The 24171-nt window shown below is 36.1% G+C and overlaps 1 protein-coding gene across 6 annotated transcripts in view; it reads right to left on the reverse strand.

The window, feature by feature from the left end:
• Window positions 1-24171, reverse strand: part of KIAA1328 (KIAA1328 ortholog) — a 332193-nt gene that overhangs the window by 189465 nt on the left and 118557 nt on the right. For all 6 annotated transcript variants that reach the window (XM_039238958.1, XM_039238959.1, XM_039238962.1 and 3 more), the window contains one exon: window positions 15839-15966. In XM_039238958.1, coding sequence (XP_039094889.1) covers window positions 15839-15966 — 128 coding nt within the window. The remainder of the gene's footprint in view (window positions 1-15838; window positions 15967-24171) is intronic.

Here is a 24171-nt window from a genome sequence, read left to right on the forward strand (position 1 = left end):
ATTAGTTCCTAGAAACACAACAGATTTCTGTATATTACTTTTGTATCTTACAACTTTACTGAAATCATTTATCAGTTCTAATAGTTGTTTGTATTTTTTTAATGCAGTCTTTAGGGGTTTTCTATATTCAGCATCATATCATCTGGAAATAGTGACAATTCTACTTTTAACCCATTTGAATACCTTTTTGTTTTCTTGTCTGACTGCTCTAGCTAGGACTTCCAGTACTATGTTGAATAAAAGTATTTTCCTGTGTTTTTTATATATGGTCTTTATTTAAAGTTGAGATTTGTTCCCTCTAAACCCACTTTCTTGAAGATGTTGTATTTTGTCAGATGCTTTTTACCCTTGCTCTTGTTAATCTATCACATTGATATGCAAATCTGAACTACCCTGTATCCCTGGAATAAATCCCACTTGATCATGGTGAATGACAATTTTAATGTATTGTTGAATTCAGTTTGCTAATATTTTGCTAAGAATTTTTGTATCTATGTTCATCAGGGATATTGGCCTGTAGTTTTCTTTCTAATACTATTAATTTCTTAAATGAATAATAACATTTGGTAACATTTGCCAGTGAGGTCATATAAGCCTAATGTTAAAAAAATATTTTTATGTTTATTCATTATTATTATTTATTATTTATTTTTTTTTTTGACAGAGAGAGACAGAGCATGAGTGGGGGAAGAACAGAGAAAGGGAGACACAGAATCCAAAGTAGGCTCCAGGCTCTGAGGTGTCAGCACAGAGCCCGATGCAGGACTTGAACCCAAGAACTGCGAGATAATGACCTGAGCCAAAGTTGGACACTTACCTGACTGAGCCATCCAGATGCCCCAAGCCTAATGTTTTATTTGTGGGAAGACTTTTAGCTACAAATACAACAGGCTAAACAGGTTATCTATTTCTAGTTAAGTAAGCTTTAGTAATTTGTGTTTTTCAAGGAATTTGTCCTTTATACAAATTGTCGAATTTATTAACATAAAGATATTCATTAAACAACCTTGTCTTCCTTTTAACATCTGTAGAAACTGTAGTAATGCTACACATTCCATTCTTGATTTTGGTAATTGGTGGCTTCTCTCTTTTTTTCTTGACCAGTCTACCTAGAGGTTTACCAACTTTACGGATCTTCTCAAAAAACCATGTTTTGGTTTCAAGGACTTTCTCTGTCTTTGTAGTTTTCTATTTCATTGATTTCTGCTTCAGTTTTTTCTTATTTTCTGCCTACTTTGGACTTAATTTATTTTTGTACTTTCTTAAGGCAGAAGCTGAGATAATTTATTTGAAACTTTTTTCTCATATAGACAATCTTATATGCTTCTGTGTACTGCTTTCTCAGCATCCCACAAATTTTGATATTTGTGTTTTCACTGTAATTTGATTCACTATACATTATAATTCTCCTTTGATTTCTTCTATTATTCTATTTCTTCTTTGACCCCTCTATATTATTTAGACATTTGCCATTTAGTTTACAGATATTTGGTGATTTCAGAGACAAATTTCTGTTGTGGATTTCTAATTTAATCCCATGTGGTCACAGAAGTACCTTGAATAACTTGAATTATTTAAAACTTATTGCGACCTGTTTTATGGTGAAGAATATAAACTATCTTATCAAATGTCTGTGTATACTGGAAAAAACTGCATGAGACTATTGGGTGTTTTCTTTAAAAGTCACATCAAATTGGCTAATGTAATTCATTCTTTACATCCTTTAATAATTTTCCGCTTAATCGTTCTATCAATTACTGAAAGAAGGGTATAAAATATCTGACTAAAAGTGTCAATGTATCCATTTCTCCTTGCAGTTTTATCATTTTTTGCTTCACATATTTTGAAACTGTTATTAAGTGCATGAACATTAAGTATTATTATATTGTCTTGATGAACTGAATACTTTATCATTTTGAAATGACTTTTTCTGAATATTCTTTGCTCTGAAATATACATACATCATCTGATATTAACTTCACGAGTCCAACTTTCTTTTTATTAATGTTAGTATGGTACACCTTTTTTCCCCTACATTTTAGTTATAATCTTGCTATTTGTTTCCGAGTTGTCCCTTCCATTTTTTGTTCCCTTTTCTCTATTTGTTTGCCTTCTTTTTGGATTACTTTATATGGATTACTTTTTATGGTTCCAATACATTGTTAATAGCTACAATTTTCTGGTCACATTATTCAGGGGACTGATGTAGAGTTTATAGCATATATCTTTAATTTATCATAGTCTTTTAAAAGATATTATGTCACTACAGATATCGTATAAGAAACCTTACAACAGTATGTTAAATATCCTCACCTCATCTTTTTACTACCATTACACATTTTGCTTCTACATCTTATAAACTCCACAGTACATTACCTTCTTTTAAAAAATATCTTTTACTCTTAGAGGCGCCTGGGTGGCTTAGTCGGTTAAGCGTCCGACTTTCGCTTAGGTCATGATCTCACGGTTCGTGGGTTCGAGCCCCGCATAGGGCTCTGTGCTGACTGCCAGCTCAGAGCCTGGAGCCTGTTTCAGAGTCTGTGACTCCCTCTCTCTCTGACCCTCCCCTGCTCACGCTGTCTCTCTCTCTCCTAGAAATAAATAAAACATTAAAAAAATTTAAAAAATATCTTTTACTCTTAAACATAATAAAAAATTATTATACAAACATACCCTTAATAATACAAAGAATATTAATTTATATTTACTCACATAATTAGCATTTCTAGGATTGATTATTTTGTGCAAATCCATATTTCTATCTAATATTATTTCTTGTGGTTTGAAATACTTCTTTTAACATTTCTTGTAATGCAGGTTTGTGGATGAAGAATATTTTGAGCTTTTATTGTCCAAAAAAGTCTTTATTTCACCTTCACTTTTGAAAGATACTTTTTGTTCAGTAGAGAATTCTAATGACAATTTTTTTTTTCTTTCAGTAGTGTAAAGATTTCATTTCACTGTCTTCTCACTTCTATTGTTTGACCCAAAACAAACAATAACAACAACAAAATAACCCTGCTTTCATCTCATCTTTTTTCCCTGGCTGCTTTTAAGACTTTTTTTTTATCACTGGTTTGGTTTTAAGTAATTTGATTATGTGACTTCATAGAGTCTTCTGCGTCTTTTTTGTGCCTTTAATTTGCTGATACTCTTATATCTGTGGGTTTCAGAATACTGAAAAATTGGGGGCCATTATTTCTTCAAATGTTTATTGTCTACTCTCCCCTTCCCACTGAGCCCCTTTGGGAACTCCAATTACACATATATTTGGCTTCCTGAAGTTGTTCTACAGCTAATTTAGGCTATCTTCCTTTCCTTTCAGTCTTTTTGAATCTCTGTTTAATTTTCAGTAGTTTCCATTACTGTGTCCTTATTTTACTAATCTTTTCCTCTGCAATGTTAAATTCACTGTTAATTCCTTCCTGTGTATTTTTCATTGCTGTTAGTCTTTACAAGTCTGATTTAAGACCTTAAAAATATGTATTGTTTCTAGTTAACAGCCTCATGTTTCCTTAACTTCTTGAAAATATGTGATGCGATACAGTGAAAATAATCTTAGGGCTGTTGTATATTAATTCTATAATCTATGTCTTTTCTGGGTTGGTTTTCATGGATTTTGTCTCACTTGGGGTCATACCTTCTCCCTTTACAGGGCTGGAATTTTTTTTTTTTTTTCAGGGCTAGTAATTTTTGACTGGATGCCAAGCATTGTGAATTTTAACTTTTTGGTTGCTGGATATTTTGGCATTTATTCTTGAGCGATAAATAAGCTTTGTGCTTTATTTTGGATGCAGTTAACTTGGAAATATATATATATGTATATATATATATATTCCTGCCAAATATTGGTTTTCAGCTTTTTTTTTTTTTTTTTTAAGGGAGAGCCACAGCATCCTTTAGTCTAGGGCTCCTTTTGTCCCTCTACTGAGAAAATATCCTTCTGAATACAGCGTCTGATGCCAGTTTGGCTGGTAGAAACAAGTATCAATTCACAGCCTTATGCAGTAAGTTTCAAGGATTTTTCCTATTTTGGTGGCTCTTTCTCCAGACCATTAAGTTTTCTCATACTTATGCATTGGTCACTATTTGGAGATGCTAAACTGTTCTCATGACCTGTTTATGTGTTTTTCCTCTTCCTGAGTTTTATTCTTTCAACAGCCATGTCGTACCTCTATTTTTCTTTTTATATTACAATATTGTCAAAAAGCCCTTCTGTGTATGCCCTATCCAGTCACTATCACATAGCCTTGTTATTTTCTGAAATTTTAATTTCCTTTTCCTCGTTAAATTGTCTTTTGAGATTATATGATCCATGAGGGCAAGATCTATACCCAGAACACTCAAAAAAGTGAGTACATAGTAGGTGTTCAATAGACATTTGCCAAATAAATAATTCCACCTTTACCTATCTGTTCCACTTATTTTTCTTCCACATGAGAACGTTAATCTTTACACATTGACATGAGCTTTAATGTTACAATCAGATAATGAGTGTTATTACTATAATGACAGGATTAACCAATCAAATAATGTATTAAGGCTCAAAATCACATTAATTTGAAAGAAGCAGAAAACAGGCTAGCAAGGGTTCAAATAAAAAGTTAACAAGGGAAGAAATAATTTAATGTTCACTGAATAATAAAGACTATAAATATCAGGCAGCAGGGTGTTTGAAATTTAACTTAGTTAACAGGCACTTGCAGGAAAATAAGTTATGTAAAAGTTTGAGTCTTTAAATAGAAGGACATTCAAATATTATACTTTTTGAAGTATTATCTGTTTACCTGGAGGGTGCTGTCAAATATCTTTGTCAGTAACATTTGATATATAAATGTAAGTATTCCCATCCAAAATGGGGGAAAAGGTATTTAGGATTTCTTCCAGATGGTATATTGGTTCTTTAAACAAAAGCCTAGTTTTGACAGAGTGCAGATGGACAGTAGCCTGATATCAGTGTACTAATAAAAAGTGGCCCACTTGCCTCTCTCCTGCACTTAGACTTCTTATCTGAGCATGTTGATGCTAATTCTGCAAAATCCATCACTACTACTATAGCTGCTTATATTCTGCTGTCAACATAAATGGTTCCAGATCAACACTTTCTGTTCCCATGAAGTAAAAATTTACTTAAACTTGGGCTGAGACAATCTATTTATTTTAAAACAATTTTAATATAATTTGTTGTCAAATTGGTTTCCATACACCACCCAGTGCTCATCCCAACAAGTGCCCTCCTCAATGCCCATCACCCACTTTCCCCTCTTCCCTGCTCCCCACCCACCCTCAGTTTGTTCTCTGTATTTAAGAGTCTCTTATGGTTTGCCTCCCTCCCTCTCTGTAATTGTTTTTCCCTTCTCCATTCCCATGGTCTTCTGTTAAGGTTCTCAAGATCCACATATGAGTGAAAACATATAGTATCTGTCTTTCTGACTTATTTCACTTAGCATAACACCTTCCAGTTCCATCCATGTTGCTACAAATGGCCAGATTTCATTCTTTCTCATTGCCAAGTAATAATCCATTATATACATAAACCACATCTTCTTTTTTTTTTTCAATATGTCTTGATAAATTATTTATTTATTTATTTATTTTTACAAATAGTTTATTGTCAAATTAGTTTCTACATAACACTCAGTGCTCATCCCCAAAGTGCCCTCCTTCATGCCCATCCCCCCCTCCCCCCCACATCCATCAGTCCTCAGTTTTTGTCAGCATTCAAAACCACATCTTCTTTATCCATTCATCAGTTGATGGACATTTAGACTCTTTCCATACTTTGGCTACTCCTAAAAGTGCTGCTATAAACACTGGGGTACATGTGCCCCTATGCATCAGCACTAGTGTATTCCTTGGGTAAATTCCTAGCAGTGCTATTGCTGGGTCATAAGGTAGTTCTATTTTCTTTCTTTCTTTTTCTTTCTTTCTTTTTATCTTTCTATCTTTCTATCTACCTACCTTCCTTCCTTCCTTTTCTTTCTTTCTTTTTGAGGAACTTCCACACTGTTTTCCAGAGGGGCTGTACCAGTTTACATTCCCATCAACAGTGCAAAAGAGTTCCCATTTCTCCACATCCTCAGCAGCATCTATAATCTCCTGATTTGTTCATTTTAGTCACTCTGACTGGTGTGAGGTGGTATCTCAGTGTGGCCTTGATTTGTATTTCCCTGATGATGAGGGATGTTAAGCATCATTTCATGTGCCTGTTGGCCATTTGGATGTCTTCTTTGGAAAAGTGTCTATTCATGCCTTCTACGCAGTTCTTCACTGGATTCTTTGTTTTTTGGGTGTGAAGTTTGGTGAATTTTTTTTATAGATTTTGGATACTAGACTTTTATCTGAAATTTCATTTGGAAATATCTTTTCCCATTCCGTTGGTTGCATTTTAGTTTTGTGCACTGTTTCTTTGCAGTGCAGAAGCTTTTTATCATGATGAGGTCCCAATAGTTCATTTTTGCTCTTGATTCCTTTACTTTTGGAGATGTGTCGAGTATGAAATTGCTGCAGCTGAGGTCAAAGAGGTTATTTCCTGCTCTCTCCTCTAGGGTTTTGATGGTTTCCTGTCTCACATTCAGGTCCTTCATCCATTTTGAGTTTATTTTTGTGTATGGTGTAAGAAAGTGGTCTAGTTTCATTCTTCTGCATGTTGCTGTCCAGTTCTCCCAGCACCATTTGCTAAAGAGACTGTCTTTTTTCCATTGGATACTCTTTCCCGCTTTGTCAAAGGTTAGTTGGCCATACATTTGTGGGTTCAATTCTGGATTCTCTATTCTAGTCCACTGGTCTATGTGTCTGTTTTTGCGTCAGTACCATACTGTCTTGATGATTACAGCTTTGTAGAAGAGGCTAAAGTCTGGGATTGTGATGCCTCCCGTTTTGGTTTTCTTCTTCAATATTTCTTTGGCTATTTGGGATCTTTTGTGGTTCCATACAAATTTTCGGATTGTTTGTTCTAGCTTTGAGAAGAATGCCAGTGTAATTTTGATTGGGATTGCACTGAATGTGTAGATTGCTTTGGGTAGTATTGGCATTTTAACAATATTTATTCTTCCAATCCATGCACATGGAATGTTTTTCCATTTCTTTGTGTCTTCTTCAATTTCCTTCATAAGTTTTCTATAGTTTTCAACCTACAGATCTTTTACATCTTTGGTTAAGTTTATTCCTGGGTATTTTAAAGTTCTTGGTGCAACTGTAAATGGGATCAGTTTCTTGATTTCTCTTTCTGTTGCTTAAAAATGTAACTGATTTCTGTACATTGATTTTGTACCCAATCTATTTATTTTTAATTGTAGTCAAACCACAAACAAAATTTAACCCTCTTAGCCATTTCTAAGGGTACAATACACTAGTGTTAATCATATACATTGTTGTAAAACAGAACTCTGGAACTTTTTCAAGTTGGAAAAGTAAAACTCTGTATCCATTTGCAATGGATACAAAACTAACTCCCTTTTTCCTCCTACCCCAGTGCATCTACTAGTCTACTTTCTGTTTACAAGAGTTTGATTGTTTTATTTTAAAGTTTATTTATTTTTGAAAGAGGGAGATAGAGGCAGAGAGAGGGGGAGAGAGAATCCCAAGCATGTGCCACACTTGAGTGTGGAGCCCAATGTGGGGCTTGATTCTACGAACCACAAGATCATGACCTGAGCCAAAATCCAAAGTCAGACACTTAACCAACTGAGCCACTCAGGCATCCCAAGAATTTCACTATTTTAGATTCTTCATAAAAGTGGAATCATGTAGTAATGAGACAATCTATTTAGTATTAGATTCTCTTTCCTATTATATGATTCCCTATGACAGCTAGCACAGTCTTATAGCGACTTGAAATAAATGAAGAAAATAGCCTTCTGAGATGCAGGACTGAGAAACAATGTCAAAAAAGTCAGACACAAGGGCAAATGTTACTCTGAAAAGACTGACCATAAACCCAAGTTGTTCAATACATTTTAACCATGTATCCCCAATCATATCTAATATAGAGAACATGCAAAGTTTAACATTTTGATGCTACATTATCAGTTTAAATACTTTCTAGATTTATTTTGAATCTATAACCTATGAGTAGAAAGCCTATTTCTTCAAGCCAATAGCCAAGTATTAATATCTAGATTGCACTGAAAAGTAGATTTTCTGGTTTGAAAACTATTTGTTTTCAAAGTCTTTCAAGTATGTGAAAGACTGTACACTCAATAGCAATCATAAAAAAACTTGATTTGAAAAAAATAACACAATAGTAAACATATGTCTTTCATGTTAGTTTGGTTTGCAGTGTTTAAGAGACTTATAGTAGGTCACCAAATAATTATTTATTATTATTCAATTTAGCCTGATTTGAAGATCTGATTCAGGTATGCAGGACTTTCAATGGAGTTGAAAGAGACTGATCTCTTCTCTCAAATTGGTAGGAAATGGTTTATAGTAATTTGTATAGTAGTCTGAATAAATAATAAAAAGGCCATAATAAATAAGATATGGATAAAACATACTGAAAAATAAAATATTTAACAACTAGTAAGAATAATCCATTCTGCAGACTGGACAGCCACCATGATATCTCTAGCACAAAATTCATATACAGTAAAACCTTGGTTTGAGAGCATAATTCATTCTGGAAACATGCTTGAAATACAAAGCACCTGTATATCAAAGCAAATTTACCCATAAGAAATAATGGAAACTCAGATGATTCATTCCACAACCCAAAAATATTCATATAAAAAAGGATTACAGTACTATAATAAAATACAAAATAATAAAGAAAATAAAAAATATAAAGAAAAATAAATAAATTAACCTGCACTTATTTTCAGAACCTCTATGGCTGATGTGAATGAGACAAGAGAGAGGAGTGTTAGGATGCATAGGATAACTTTCACTATCACTAATGGGATCACTGCTGTCTATTGGCTCCATGGAATCTTTCTCTGTGCAAGTTTAATAAGCAGCCTATCCAATGATACTTGCTTTTGTCTCCTTTTGAAGATTTTGCAGAAATGTGACACTGCATTATTGTTAAACAGATTCATCGCTCACTCTGCTATAGCCTTGTACAGCCTCTCCGATGATCCCAGTGACCTCCATATCCTGGTATTCCTGCCCTTGTGTGTGATCATCTCCTTTTGTGTGTACCAGGACCTGTGACTTGTTTCTAACACACCAAAAGTGATGAAATATCACTCCTTCAGTTAGGTTAGATGACAACTTGTCTTGCTAGTAGACTCCATTGCCTTCTAGGTTTGTACACTTGATGAAACAAGTAGCCACCCTGGAGAGGCCTACCTAGCAAGGAAGTGAGGGGGGCCTCCAGTCACTAGCCAGCTAGGAGGCCCACATTCCCAAAACCCACAGGACACTGATTTCTGCCAACCATGTGATGAGCATGGAAACAGATCCTACCCTAGGTCAAGGGTTCACATGAGAATACAGCCTCTGCCAACCCCTTCAGTGCAGCCTGCAAGAGACCTTGAAGCATAAGGAACCAGCTAAGACTTGACTGAATTTCTGACTCACAGAAAATAAATGCATGTTAATAAGCTGCTAAATTTTGTAATTGTTACAGAGAAGAGATAACTAATATACAATCTTCAAGGAAGGGATAGGTCACCATCTTGTTGCATGAATTAAATGACACGTATTAAATATGAAAAACTAAATTTAGCTTAGAATATGGATACTAGATGGCTCTGCTCACTCTCCACTTAAGTAACTTGTGACATTCCAGCCAATAGCTGGAAGAACATAGTTCATTAAGAATATAAATCAAATTTTGGTAACAGACAACTTTAGAGTAACTTATGCCCTATACTTTATTTTCATTGCATTTTTTACATTAATAAACTTTTTTAGAGAAGTTTTAAATTTAAAAATAGATTTTAAGAAATTTTGATGGACTTAAAATATACTCCCTCCTTTTACTTCATTGTTTCCCTGATTTATAACATCTTCCATAAATATAGTATGTTTGTTACAACTGATTACTCAATACTGATGCATTATTATTACCTAAAGTCCGTAAAATTTATAGTGCACATTAGGGTTCACTCTTTGTGTCTTTGTGCTGTACAGTTCCAAAAGGGCTCAGAGAAATGCTCTACCTACTTATCTCTCCCCTCCCACGCACCTCAGGCAATCAGTGATCTTTTTACTATCTGTAGAGGTTTGCTGTTACCCTATACTTTGAGTTGTAACTTCCTACAGTAATATAACTTATAACTTATTCTTTAAAGGATCAAAAACATGCAACGAATCAGAGTTAGTAAATACGTCCAAATATTCAGTGTTCTCATGCCTTTACTGGAGTTATCCTCATTTACATTTCAGCAAATTCTTCTGTATTTTGATAAAGCATTACTCTCTCTGGTCTCTGTCTCTGTCTCTCCCTCCTCTCTCTCTTTCTCTCTCTCTGAGGCACATTTTTTTATGTTACCTATTTTCTTACAACAATATTTTAAATTCTGTTCATCTTTTAAACTGTATTTTTTGAGTAAAGGACATCAGAATAGCAGGCGAGCCAAAATCCCATGTTTTGGGCCTAAGAATGTATTTAATTGGTGGTGGTGGTGGGAGACATATAACTACCCTTCTGACTGTTCACAGTGGCACTGAAATTCAATAGGCAAAGTCATCTTAGGGTTCAAAATTCATGCACAGTATGCCATATGTAGTCAATAAAGTTTGCCCGGACTTGAGACCTTCATTGTCATTATGATTCATACCTATGGGCCACACTTTAATATTAATTTCCCTCGAAGAGACCATCTTCGCAACATATAATAATAGAAATTTATTAACCTCACCTACATGTCAAGGGTAGCATTTCTTATTTTTTTCCTTGGCTATTAAAAGTATATATTTTATTGATGAGCATTGTTTCTTGACTTAAGGTTACTGCTGTTAAGGTGGATTTGGGAAGCACTCCTACAAGCATAATGAATTTACCAGCAAGACACCCAGACATTTTGAAATGGTCTTAATATGGTTCTGAAAAGCACAGCTCTATGTACTATTCTAGGATGTCTTGATTTTTGTAGTTACTTGAATCTCAGAATATCTGCTATATGTTTTCTTTCTTGTTAAGGATTTTATACACCATAAAAATAATACTCTTATTCTTATTTAAAGACAATTCTTCTGCTTCCTATTAATTACATAAGACTAAATGATATATTGTGATCAGTGTTCAAAAGTTTGGGTGCATAAAATATGCATAAAAAACATTGTATCTGAAGAAACAAAACAAACAAACAAAAAAATGCCTGAAAATAATCACAGAACAGGAAATAGTCTTAAGGTACTATGGCCCTATGTACAACAAAAACTCTTATGACACAACTATATAGACACCAGTAGTAGGAACCACCAAGAGACATTAAACATGTACTCAGTAATGATTTATCTTTCATATATTTCAAATTCTGTTCAGCCCATGACCCAGATTCAAATTAAGAAACACGGAACAAGTAATCGTGAACAAAATGGAAACATTTATATAAAAGGCCTTTTACCAGATCAGAACAGCAGAGATTTGTTAATATCTATTGCCCATGGCTGAAAAGTAATGATGATTTTATCCATTTTATAGAAAAGGGGAAATCTCAAAAAGATACCAAATCTTCCTTTTTATATCTTCTTGATAAAAACAGGAAAGGTTAAAAAAAAACCCAGTAAGGTAGGCTCACATACCAACATTTTTGAATGGCAGTGGGAGAAGATACTCAAAATGCTGCTGAGACTTTCTCTTAATATAAAGAATACTTTAGAAATACTGTTATGTAACACTTCTAAAATGGTAGAGTGATCAAACACTCAACTGTGGTAAGAAAAGCTATATTCTAAAATGTGCATTGGTCAAAACTATGGTTATTAGATCCTCCCACATCCAAGACCAAGATTATATTGTGGGTAAGTCCTATTTCTTAAGATAGGGAAATGGAGTAACAGACACACATCAATGAAATACCTTAATCTAAACAGAACAAGTGAAAAACATTTCTGGAATCCACAATGAATCCAGGCTGAATGAATTAGAAAATTCATCTTTGAGGCACAGCAAGAAAGAGGATGAGGGAAAAACAAGGAAAAAATTCACCTTATAAATAGAGTAATCCCTTTTCAAGGAAATGGCAGAAATCAATGAAAAAAGTCATAAGCTAAGGCATTCTTCTGGAGAACTGTGAATTTAATAAAACTATAAGCAAAATCTATAATATGCACCTTGAGCCAGATGGCAAACAATGAAAGAAGAAACAGAACAAGTCTCTTAAGTCAAGTAAATGCCTCATGAAAAATGAACCGCTGCTGTCTACATCACAGAATTTGGAGGTTAGTAAAAAAAAAAAAACAAAAAACAAAACAAAAAAAAAACCTTATTTTCAGAACAAACAAAATGTAATGTTTCCCTGATATTATGGCTATTCACAGTAAAGGCAAATAAAGAGTTTCCTACCATTTCTAGTATATTAGTGCTCTAATATTAAAAAACCAAATGTCAGGGGCACCTGGGTGCCTCAGTGGGTTAAATGTCTGACTTCACCTCAGGTCATGATCTCATAGTTCTGGAGTCTGAGTCCCACATCAGGCTCTGTGCTGACAGCTCAGAGTCTGGAGCCTGCTTCAGATTCTGTGTCTCCCTCTCCTGTGCCCCTCCCCTGCTCACACTCCATCTCTCCCTGTCTCTTAAAAATAAACCAACATTAAAAAAAATTAATCATAGAAATTCTCTAAAGAGAATTCTTTTAAGGTATCTCCAGTTTTTCTTGTCTTTGTTCCAGAAACTATGGATTCAGACTAGTTGGGTTCACATCTTGATTTGCCAACCCATTACCTGCATGACCTGGGCAAGTCATCATTTTCTTCTCTGAATGAGTTTGAGGTTCTTCCTCTGTAAAGTGGGGCTTATTTCACTGGTTTATTATGAGGACTAAATGATTTAATATGTGTTACAAGTTGAGAACTGGCACCCAATATGTACTATATAGATATTTATTATATAAAAATTAAATATTAAGCCAAACGCTGTAATAGGTTCTGAGAATATAAAGACCAATCCCATAAGATGCCTGTTTTTCTAAAAAGCCTGCTGAAGGAGAAAGAAGGCTGAATAATTACAAAAGAACAAGAAAGGTGCTACGATAAAGATAACCAAAGTCTATTTGTGAGCACATAAAGAGGACAGTGAACTTCACCACATCTTCATTCAGGATCAGAGTCATCACAATGATCCCCTCCTGACAGAAAATAAACCTGTTTACCATATTTACCCAATTCCCATGAGAGGGAATGGGAAGGTGTTTACCTGTGTTCAGGTAAGAGAGGCCTGTCATAAAGAGCAAACGAGATACCATAAGAAGCAAGATAACAATCTCCACTTGGCATTCAAAAAGAAACTTATTTCCTCTATGAAGTCAAATGGCAGAGCCTTTAAGAGGCCTCAATTTCATTTCATTGCACACAAGATATAATGACTTAACTACCAGGCATTTCCAGAAAACACTGTTTTAAAATTTTCTCATGAGTAAATCCAAATGAAAAATCAAAATTCCTCTTTTTGAGGGTGCTCTCTCTATATACTTGGCCAACAGCTTCATTTTAGTATTAGTGATTTTTTTTCAGTTTTGTTCCACACAGTTAAGGTTAGAGAATTGGTGTTAATTATGATGGGTCTCTAATGAAACCTCCAAGAATCAGTAGCATAAATATAAAACATTAGAACAGTAACACCTAAGAAAGTTTTATTTTCCCCCAATTTCAGAAGTAGATAAAAAAAAAAAAGAGTGAGCTCTCCTTATCCAGAAGTCTTTAGAGCCCCTACATGTCTTTAGAGCCCTCTAGTGACTCTTTCTTCACTCTCACTCTCAATCTATACCCTTTTTTTTTTAAATGTTTTATTTCTGAGAGAGAGAAAGCATGAGTAGGGGAGGGTCAGAGAGAGAGAGAGATACAGAATCGGAAGCAGGCTCCAGGCTCTGAGCTGTCAGCACAGAGCCCAACGCGGGGCTCGAACCCACGAACCGTGTGATCATGACCTGAGCCGAAGTCGGACACTTAACTGACTGAGCCACCCAGGTGCCCCTCAATCTATATCCTTAAGTTCCTAAGCGTCTAACTGGCAAGTGAAAAACCCTCTGCTTCCCCTCCAATACCCTTACCAAATGGGGTGCCCTTCACTTTTGTGCCCTCCGCCCACTATGTCATGCAGAGGGAAAGAATGGAAATACAAAAGCAAAGGTCAGAAATCTGACAGTTGATGCTACAATTTTCTCTAGCTCACCCAAACACAATAGACAAGGGCCACCTTAAAAACTGCCTTCCCCAGGTGCCTGGATGGCTAAGTAGGCTGAGCAGGCTGAGTGTCAGGCTCCTGAGTTAGGCTCTGGTCCTGATCCCAGGGTTCTAGGATCACCCATCCTGTCCGGCTCCACACTGTGAGTAGAGCCTGCTTCAGATTCTCCCCCCCACCCGCCCCCTTGCCCCTCTCCCCTACTCGCTCTCTAAGATAAACAAACAAAAACTCTTTCTGCCTCATTTTCAAAGTGGCAGGGAAAATCCAGATAGACCATCAAGATTAGCTGCCACCTTCTTCTGCCTCGTTTTATAGCCTAGGGTTTTCAGAAAACAGAACAAAAGAAAATATTTCAAATCAGAAGACAAATAAACCATTCGTACTTTAGCCATTTCTTTTTTTTAAGTTTATTTATTTGAGCATCCAGTGCCCATCCCTCAATGCCCATCACCCATTACCCCCCATATCCCCACCCCCATCAACACTCAGTTTGTTCTCTGTATTTAAGAGTTTCTTATGGTTTGCTTCCCTCTCTGCAACTATTTCTTTGTTTTTTTTTTTCTTTCCCTTCCCCCATGGTCTTCTGTTAATTTTCTCAACCTCCACATATAAGCGAAAACATATGATACCTGTCTTTCTCTGACTGACTTGTTTCACTTAGTATAATGCCCTACAAGTTCCTTCCATTTACATTGTTGCAAATTCTAGACCAAAATTCTGAACCTATCTGAGATCGTTGTCTCTAGGCTGAACAGCAATGATGTTTGTTAGAAGGGTTATAAGAAACCATTCACAGGATCTGATAGTATTCAAAGGGGAAGATAACATGTTAGCACATTATCCAGGCTTTAATACTTAATAAGAATGGCCTGCACCCTACTGCAGTTTTTCCTGTGATGTGTCAGTGTGTAAAACTTACTGTCCTCATCCATTTGAAGGCTTAAACTCATTTGGATATGAAAAAGACAACAAGTATCACCGGCTAGGGGTTGAGAACCTGCTTCACATCACAACTGGCAGGGTTCTGAAAAGTCATTTAATTATACAATACATACCATTTGAGGATATGTATATAGAAGTTTATATAAAAAGATTCGCATCTATATTTATGTGATTTATGCATACATACATGCAAAATATTTCAACTTTCTACAATTAAAAATTGTGTAAGTCACCAAGTCACTTTTATTATTCTAAAAATATAAACATAAGTTAGGAAAGGCTCATTAGTGTTTTCCATAAGGAAAATGAGTAACAGCCCACCTGTTCTTCTTCATTAAGCAACAGGGCAGTGGGGTTTTCTTTCCTATTCCTGCTGTGTTCTCATATAACTAGGAGTTTCTCACTGACCCACAGCCTGCTTCAAGTACCATTTCTGACCTCTGGGCCCCAGGAACAGGAGGTGAAAAAGAAAAAGAAGTAAATGACACTAACTCAACCACATGCTATATCTGCATATTTTAAGACAATGTTATATACTGGGATTCAATTACAGTAAAGGCAATGACTCTTGTGACAAGAAAAGGTAAGAATATAGCTGCTTACCTGTTGTTCCTGCATTTTAGCAGCACCAAGTTCTGAGAGAGACATGGTGAGCTTCTCCTGCTGTTCTGATAGGTATTTCTGATAGAGACTTAGGAGTTCTTGGCATTCTCTATACTGTAGCTGAAGAGGTGAGATTGTAAATTAAGGGAAAAAACGAATAAAGGAACACACTACATCTCTCAGTGCTGCTTTTCAGATTCCAGTAAATAAAAGAGAGCCCAAAATGCAACCATATTTGGGGAGAGTGCAAGTAGATAAACACAGTACATATATTCATCAAAAAAAATCATGAAAACAATAATTCACAAAGAGAGTAGCAATGGTCATCCCATTTGAGGAGATATTTCTCTCTCAAATCTTTAAGTTTGAATGAAACAAAAAACATGCAAAAGAATAAAGTTAGACTCTTATCTCACACCATACACAAAAACGAACCAGATAGGGATCATTGATCCAAATATAAGAGCTAAAACTGTAAAACCCACAAAAGTAAAAGTTTCTGGCCTTGGATTAGGCAATGGTCACCTGAAAACAGAAAACAGAAAACAGAAAAACAAAGAATAAATAAATAAATTGTTTTAAAAGCATACACACAAAACAACTTTTGCTTCAAAGGACACTATTAGGAAATTTGAAAAAAACACCTCCAGAATGAGAGAAAATATTTGCAAATTGTAGAGATGATAGGGACTGGTATTCAGAATACATAAAGACTTTGTATGATTCAACAGTAAGGACAAATTTAACCTAATTAAAAATGGGTAATGAACTTGAATAGACATTTCTCAAAAGAAAATATACAAATGTCCAAGCAGCACAAGAAAATATGTTCAACATCATTAAACATTGGAAAAATGGAAATCAAGACCACAAGATGAGATGCCACTTTGTATCTACTAGGAAGGCTATAATCAAAAAGACTAACAATAAAAAGCTTTGCTAAGGATGTAGAAAAATTACAACCCTCCTATACAGCTAATGGGAATGTGACATGATACTGCTGCTTTGGAAAATAATTTTTCCGTGCTCCCAAAAGTTAGACATTGAGTTACATATGACTCAGTAATTCCATTTTAGCTATAATCCCAAGAGAATAAAAAAATATATGTCCACACAAAAACTTGAACATGAATATTCAGAGTAACATTCTTCATAATAGTGAAAAAGTGAAAACAACCCAAATGTCACCAAGTGATAATCGGATAAACTAAATGTGGTATATCTATACACAGTGTACCACTCAGCCATAAAAAGAAACAAAGTATTGCTACATGCTGTAATATGGATGAGCCCTGAATACATTATGCTAACAAAGCCAGACACAAAAGGCCACAAGTATGATTTTATTTATGTAAAGATGCTGGGGTTTTGTTGTTGTTGTTAATTGTTTTGAATACCTATTCCAATGAACTTGGGGAAAGAATACTCAGTTCTAAGTAAACAGGATCACAAATAAAAGTTACATTCAACCATGTTCACTTCCTGTCCTCCAATTTTCTGAAAAATTACTTCAAATCCATACAGACAGAAAGTACATTAGTGTGTGCTTCCAGCTGGGGGAGGGAAATAGGGAACAAATGCTCATGGGTATTGGTTCTGGGGAGTAAGGTAATGTACATGATCTAGAATTAGATAACTGTGCTTGCACAGCTTTGGGAATATTCTCAAAACCACTGAATTGCACACTTCAAAAGGGTAAGTTTTATTGTGTGTGAGTTATATCTCAATAAAACTGCTACCTCAAAAACTGCAGAGAAGAAGTGATAACACTGTTTTGGGGAAAAAAAGTATAATTACTGTCTAATTTAGGAAGAAAGTTCTAACCATATTAAACATAAAGGAATTATAATTAAATTTTTGTATTATTTTTATATAATGCCAGTTAAGCCCATGCTTCATTAATAAAATGATGATTAGGAAATGTTCTGCCCATATGCCTCTCTACATTTTTCACAGACTAATATGGAGAATATAGCAACCTAAACAGGGGTACCCTCTCTCATAGCTCCTCGAACTTGCTAAGTGCTCAAGATGAAAACCCTAAATTGGAAAAGTCACTTCACTGCATAGATCAGGTGTATGGGAGACAGCTCTCTCCAAGAGAGAGTTCTATTCCTTCTCATTCTGGTAATTTCCTCCCCAGGCCCACTTTTCTTTCAGATCATTTCCAAATCTCCCCCCTCACTTAATTATGTATGCTGCTGGTATAAAAATTACTGTCCAATGAGATTATTCTATATAAATACTTTTACAGCCGGCCATCATGATTAAGGATGGGAATAGTATTTCGTAAATGTCAAAAATGGTGACTGGTTTCAGTATTCCTTAACATTTTCATAACCTAATCATTGCCTCAGGGCAGGTTCCTGCTCTAATAACTTTTGCCAATCATGACTGCATAAATAATCAATTGCTTCATTATTCTCATTATTAACCTTTAACAAAAAAAGGAGCCAGAGATGGTTTATAGAAGGGGAATGGTTCACCATAAAAGGATAGGTTACTAGGCTTAAAGAATACATTAATTAGAAGAGCTTATTGAATCCTCAGTACTTTAAAAACAGTAATGATGGAATGAAGCATTCTAAATAAGCTAGTATGATTTCAAAGTCAATGTATGTCAGACCAGGCTGGTTTTTACAGTGTCATGCTTTTTGTCCATAAGCTTCAAATGACGAGAATGATGTGTGGTGGTCCCGAGAGTCCCTGCCAGCTATGACGTAGATAAAAAGAATTTTTGATTCTGCCTGGTCGTTACCATAGGCAGTGATGTTTATAGTAGGTGGACATATTAGCCTGGATGCAGAATACGAATTGTACTCTGGAGAAAGCCAGCACAATTATACAGCCTAAGAGGTAAATGTCAGCATTTGAAGACAAATTCTAGGCATATTCATTGAAACACACGCTATGCAGCAGAATATAAAAACAGGCAGCCCTATCTTTATCAATTTTTTTATTATCTGTCTTGACTCATCAGATTTTGAAATGCTCCCCTTTTCCTGGGAAATCCAAAATGTATGTCCAGGCAATACGGTAATTTTCCTTCCTCCCTAACACAAGAAGACTTTAACCCTCCATCTGGAGAGAGATTTATGTAAGGAAAATGTGGGTAAAATGCTTCCTTCCCCGATCTGGGGGAGGGAGTAGAGGGAGAAAAAAAAGACATGTTTAACTCAATCCTGGCCAAATGACAGAGAAGAATGCAACAGATGTACAAAATCCAATCTAATGGAAGGTATACATGAAACCGTGACAGGAAAATAACACACAGGTCATCTGTCCAACCACCATTCAAGAGCTGAAGGAAACAGCAGTACCACAACCTCATTAGAGAAAGAAATCTTCATAAGATAACATAATAAGTATAAAGTAATATTAAGCAAGAGTATATCAAAACCTAAACATTACATTAATTAGCTAGAATGGCTGCAGCAAATGGTCACTTTGCAAAGCTTAAAGCCCTAACTTCAAAATGCATTAACACAGAAAAATAAAAGTAAAGGTCAAAGCAGAATGAATAGGGAGATAGGGAGAAAGGAAAAAAAATGTGAGAAAAATTAGAGGTGGAGGGAGAAGGACCAGACTGGATATATTATCAGTATGCTGCCAAAGTAGGAAGTGATCGCCTTAAGCTGGAATATGTCCTCTGACATAGCAAAGACTACTCTCTTATTCCGTCTCATCCTTGCCTTGGATATTTGGGGTATTGGGATCTGGTACTTAGTAATCCTGATTTAATACAGAACTCAATGAAGGAAGGTCTCCATGGGAGGAAAAAAGAGAGAATCATTAAATTTAAAAAAAAAATCTCCATTTTTGGAACCAAGACTCCTTGGAAAAATGGCTGATTCCCATTCTGGTGTATGGAAAGTACAAAGTAAGCTTAAAATTGTTGCTATGCTATAATGCAAAAAAGTATGCAAAGAGAAGTAGGTGGAGGGTTGTGAAATGAACAGAAACAACCCTGAAGGAGACTCTCATTAGTCAAATTTGGGACAATTTGAGCACTGGAAGGAGCGGCTTTGATAGCAAATTGAATAAATATTTACCAGTTCATGGTGATACTTCAAAAAGACAGAAAAGAGTGAAAGGGGAAAAAAGTGAAGCCCATCCTTACAGAAGAATCCTAGCTCATTATTTAGAAGGAATGGTCAAATTTTTTAAATTGCCATTTTATAATCCTAATGGAATAACTAGTTCAGGCAAGGATCATCAATGGAGACTGAAACCAGTAAGTGAAAGAATAAATAAGATATTCATAAGGTATCAAGATTAGTTACTTAGAGCGAAGAATAAAATGTACCTTTAAATGATAAAACCTGGTAGTCATTTCCCAAAGTGAATTTAAGAGCATTAATAGTGAAAAAAAAAACAGTAATTATATACCTCCTAATGTAAAAAGTAGACAATATTACCTATGAAATATTCTTGCCAAATGTTTTATTTGAATGTAACCAAATATGTAAACCTAACTCCTATTTCACAGACATAAGAATAAAAGAACAAGTTAAATTATAGCTCAAAGGAAGAGTCAAATCTACAATGTGGGAGATTTTGTAAAGCACTTGGTCTAACCTCAAGTCCATGTCATGGGGGGAAAAAGTAGGGTGAGAGGTCTATCCTAGTTTAAGAGATTGAAGACCCAAAGAAACGCAACCCTTAGACCATGACTGGACCCTTGCTCAGGGAGAAAAACAGCTATATAAGGCACTCTTGGGACAATTGGGGAAACGGGAATATTAACTCAACAGTTGATATTATGGAATTATTGATAATTTTGTTAAGTATCATAATGTGGTTTATAAACAGAAATGTTCTTACTCTTAGGAGATGAATGTGAAGTATTTAGGGTGACATGTGACACTTGGCTCAGGAAAAAAATAAGTGAATAAATGTTTATATATGTAAGTAAATAAATTTATTTATATCTATAATTATATACATTTATATGTAAATATGTAATAGAAATGAAGTCAAATGTATGAGAGGACACAGCAAATAGAGCAAAATGTAAACAACTATGAAATCTTGGTAACACAGATATGGTGGGTCTTTGCTTTATTCTATAAACTTTTCTATATATTTGAAAATTGCCATAATAAAGAGTTGTAAAACAAACGCCTGTCTCAGTTGTATTTTGTGTGTGTGTTTTCTTCTTTCTACTATCAACTAGTCTCTTCTCGTCTTCCTGCTTCCACGACAGGTTATCTGGGGAGAAGCAGGACTGGAAGCATCAGGTCAGACTCCCGAGAGCTCTCTCTAACTCCATGTACCCGTGGTCATTATATCAGGTGACAAACTGTTAGTACGATCTGATGATACACCAATGAAAACCTATCCCTTGAGCCAAAGATAGGCATATCCAAGGTAGCAAAAGACCATTTTTTTAAAGCCTGTCAAGTTTTCTTCCAGTCATTTAACAAAGGCAGTGATGTAGAGTGATGAGAGCACAGGCTTAGGTGTCACCCCACATTCTTGGCTCCAATCTTAATTCTGGTGTCTGGTAATAATGTGCCTCTAGGTAGGCACTTCTCTGACATCCTCATCTGGAGATGATAACACCTACCTGGCCTCACAGGGCAGCTATGACTATAAAATGAGCTAATAAATGAAAAGTGATTAGCATAGTGCAGCACACAGAGCATACATTCAATAGATTTTCTGAAAGGAGATCAGGGGCACCAGAGATAAAAAGTGCTGGCAAGGATGTAGAGAAAAGGGAATCCTGGTACAGTGATGGTGGGAATGTAAATTGGTATAGCCACTATGAGAAAGAGTATGCAAGTTCCTCAAAAAGTTAAGACTAGAACTACTATATGGTTTAGCAATCCTATTTCTGGGTACATATGTGAAGGAAATGAAATCACTATCTTGAAGAGATACCCACATCCCTATGTTCATTGCAGCATTCTTTACAATAGCCAAGAGTTGGAAGCTACCTAAGTGTCTGTCAACAGATGGAAGTTAAAAATGTAACACACACAAACGCACACAGGAGTATTATTTAGCTTTAAAAAAGAAAAATATCTTCCCATTTGCAACAATATGGATGAATGTTAAGGGCATTTTGCTAAGTGAAATAAATCAGACTGAGAAAGACAAATACTATATACTCTTATTTATATGTGGGGTCTAAAAAGCTGAACTCATAAAGACTAATGGCTAATGGCTGAGGGTTTGAGGAAATGAGTGATGGTGGTAAAAGCATATAAACTTCCAGTTTTAAGATCAATAAATTCTGGGGAACTCCAAGGGACAGCATGGTAGTTATAGTTAACAGGAGGTACATTGTACACTTGAAAGTCGCTATGAGAATAGATCTTAAATGTTCTCACCACACACACACACACACACACACACACACACAGATGGATGTGCTAACTAACCTTATTATGGTAATCACTCTGCAATGTATACGCATATGAGATCATCATGTTGTATACCTTAAACTTACACAATGCTATATGTCAAATATATCTCAATAAAGGTGGAAAATGATATCAAGGGGCTTAGAGAAAGATTTAAACAAGGATAACATGTTTTAGGAGAGGCATTTAAACATAGGATACAGTGGAGATTTTTTTTTTTACAGTGGCGGTAAGTGGTCACTTTGACAACACTGCTGAGGGGCAGTCAGGAAAGACTCCAGAGCAGATGTGAGCCCAGAAATGAATTCTGGAAAAGGAGGATACTGATGGCACTGGATAGGAAGGATGAGGGAGATCCCACAGCTGAAAGCTCCCCAGGAGCAAAGGCACAGAGAGTGAAACTGATACACACACAAGGGAACTGCAAGTGGTGCAGCATGGACGGGTAACTGGTCACAAGTAGGGGGAGAGTGTGACGAGGTAGCAGGGCAAACAGGGGCCGGATCTGGAATGTTACACTGAGTTGCTGGAGCTTAGTTCTTTTAAAAAGTTTTTTAAATGTTTATTTATTTATTTTTGGGAGAAAGGAAGCAAGGACAGGGGAGGAGCAAGGAGAGAGGGAGAGAGAGAGAGAATCCCAAGCAGGAGCCTGATGTGGGGCTCAATCCCAGGAACAGTGAGATCATGACCTGAACTGACACCAAGAGTTGGGTGTTTAACTGACTGAGCTACCCAGGTGCTCCAGACTTTTATTTCTGTATAACTCACTGATGGATGTCTTACCATCAATTTGCATTTTATAAAGATACCTGTGGTAGGGCATATGAAAAATGGATCGGGAAGCTTAAGACCAGAAGAATCAAGACAACTGGTCAGAAAATTGCTACAATAGTCTAAATGAGAGACACAAGGGGCCTGAATTGAACATTGGTGGAAATTAGGGGGGTTGGGGTGGGGGGGAGATTTAAGACACTGTTAGCTTATGAACCAGGAGACAAGACATATATGCTCAGATTCACAGTTCCCTTTACCAAGACACAGGGTGCACAATAAAGAAAGGGCAAAGGGAAAACACGCTTCACACACACCGCGTTGGAGTTGCTTGGGGAACGTTCACGCGAGATGGCCAATGCAGGACATGTGGATCCTGGGCCTGGAATTCAGAAAAGAGGTCTCAGTAGAAATAAAGAATTTGGGAGTTAATCGCTTTATATGTGGTGGCTGAACACGAGAGTGAGTAACACCGTCCAGGGAATGTGCAGCTTCATTCACTCATTTGTTCATTCTTTCACTCATTCCATAAAAACCTTCACAGAGCAGGCATATTTATGTTTTGTTTATTGCCAAATTCCTTAGCCTACATGATAGGTACTCAACAAATACTGACTGAATAAACACAATTTGCTGAGTACATTAGCATTTGAGACTGTGCCGGATGCTAGACATACCGTGATGGAAAACAGCAGCACTGTGTCCTGCAGGGAGCTTACCATCCAGCAAGGCAGGCAGGTAATCGAGCACACACAATAACGAATGACGGAAATAATGGCAAGAACATTATGTCAGGCTCTGCTAGTATGCCCTAAGGAAACAAGTGACTAAGGAACAAGGGAAAGCCACTTGGAGAATGATATTTTCCAACCCAGAGACGAGGGTCAATGTAACAATAACACACAAAGGGCAGGCAAAGGAAAAGGAATCAATAAAAAGATGCAGTCGACTGGGTGCAAAGCAGCAGAGGCCATACCAGTTGGAGACAGAGGGCTGACGAGGCTATTGGTGACTCTGGGCAGAACACGGGCTTGGCACTGCTTGGTGACTCACTATTTCTCCCACTGTTTCATAGGTAACAATTATGCCACTTTTCATATCAAAGAGAGAAGCTTCTGGATAAAAAGATGTTTACTCTCAGGATCACTTTGAGATACAAACAGGTGACTATGAGGCTCCAACTCTAATGCC

Source organism: Hyaena hyaena, unplaced genomic scaffold (assembly GCF_003009895.1).
Source record: "Hyaena hyaena isolate Hyena2069 unplaced genomic scaffold, ASM300989v1 scaffold_150, whole genome shotgun sequence".
Lineage (NCBI taxonomy): Eukaryota > Metazoa > Chordata > Mammalia > Carnivora > Hyaenidae > Hyaena > Hyaena hyaena.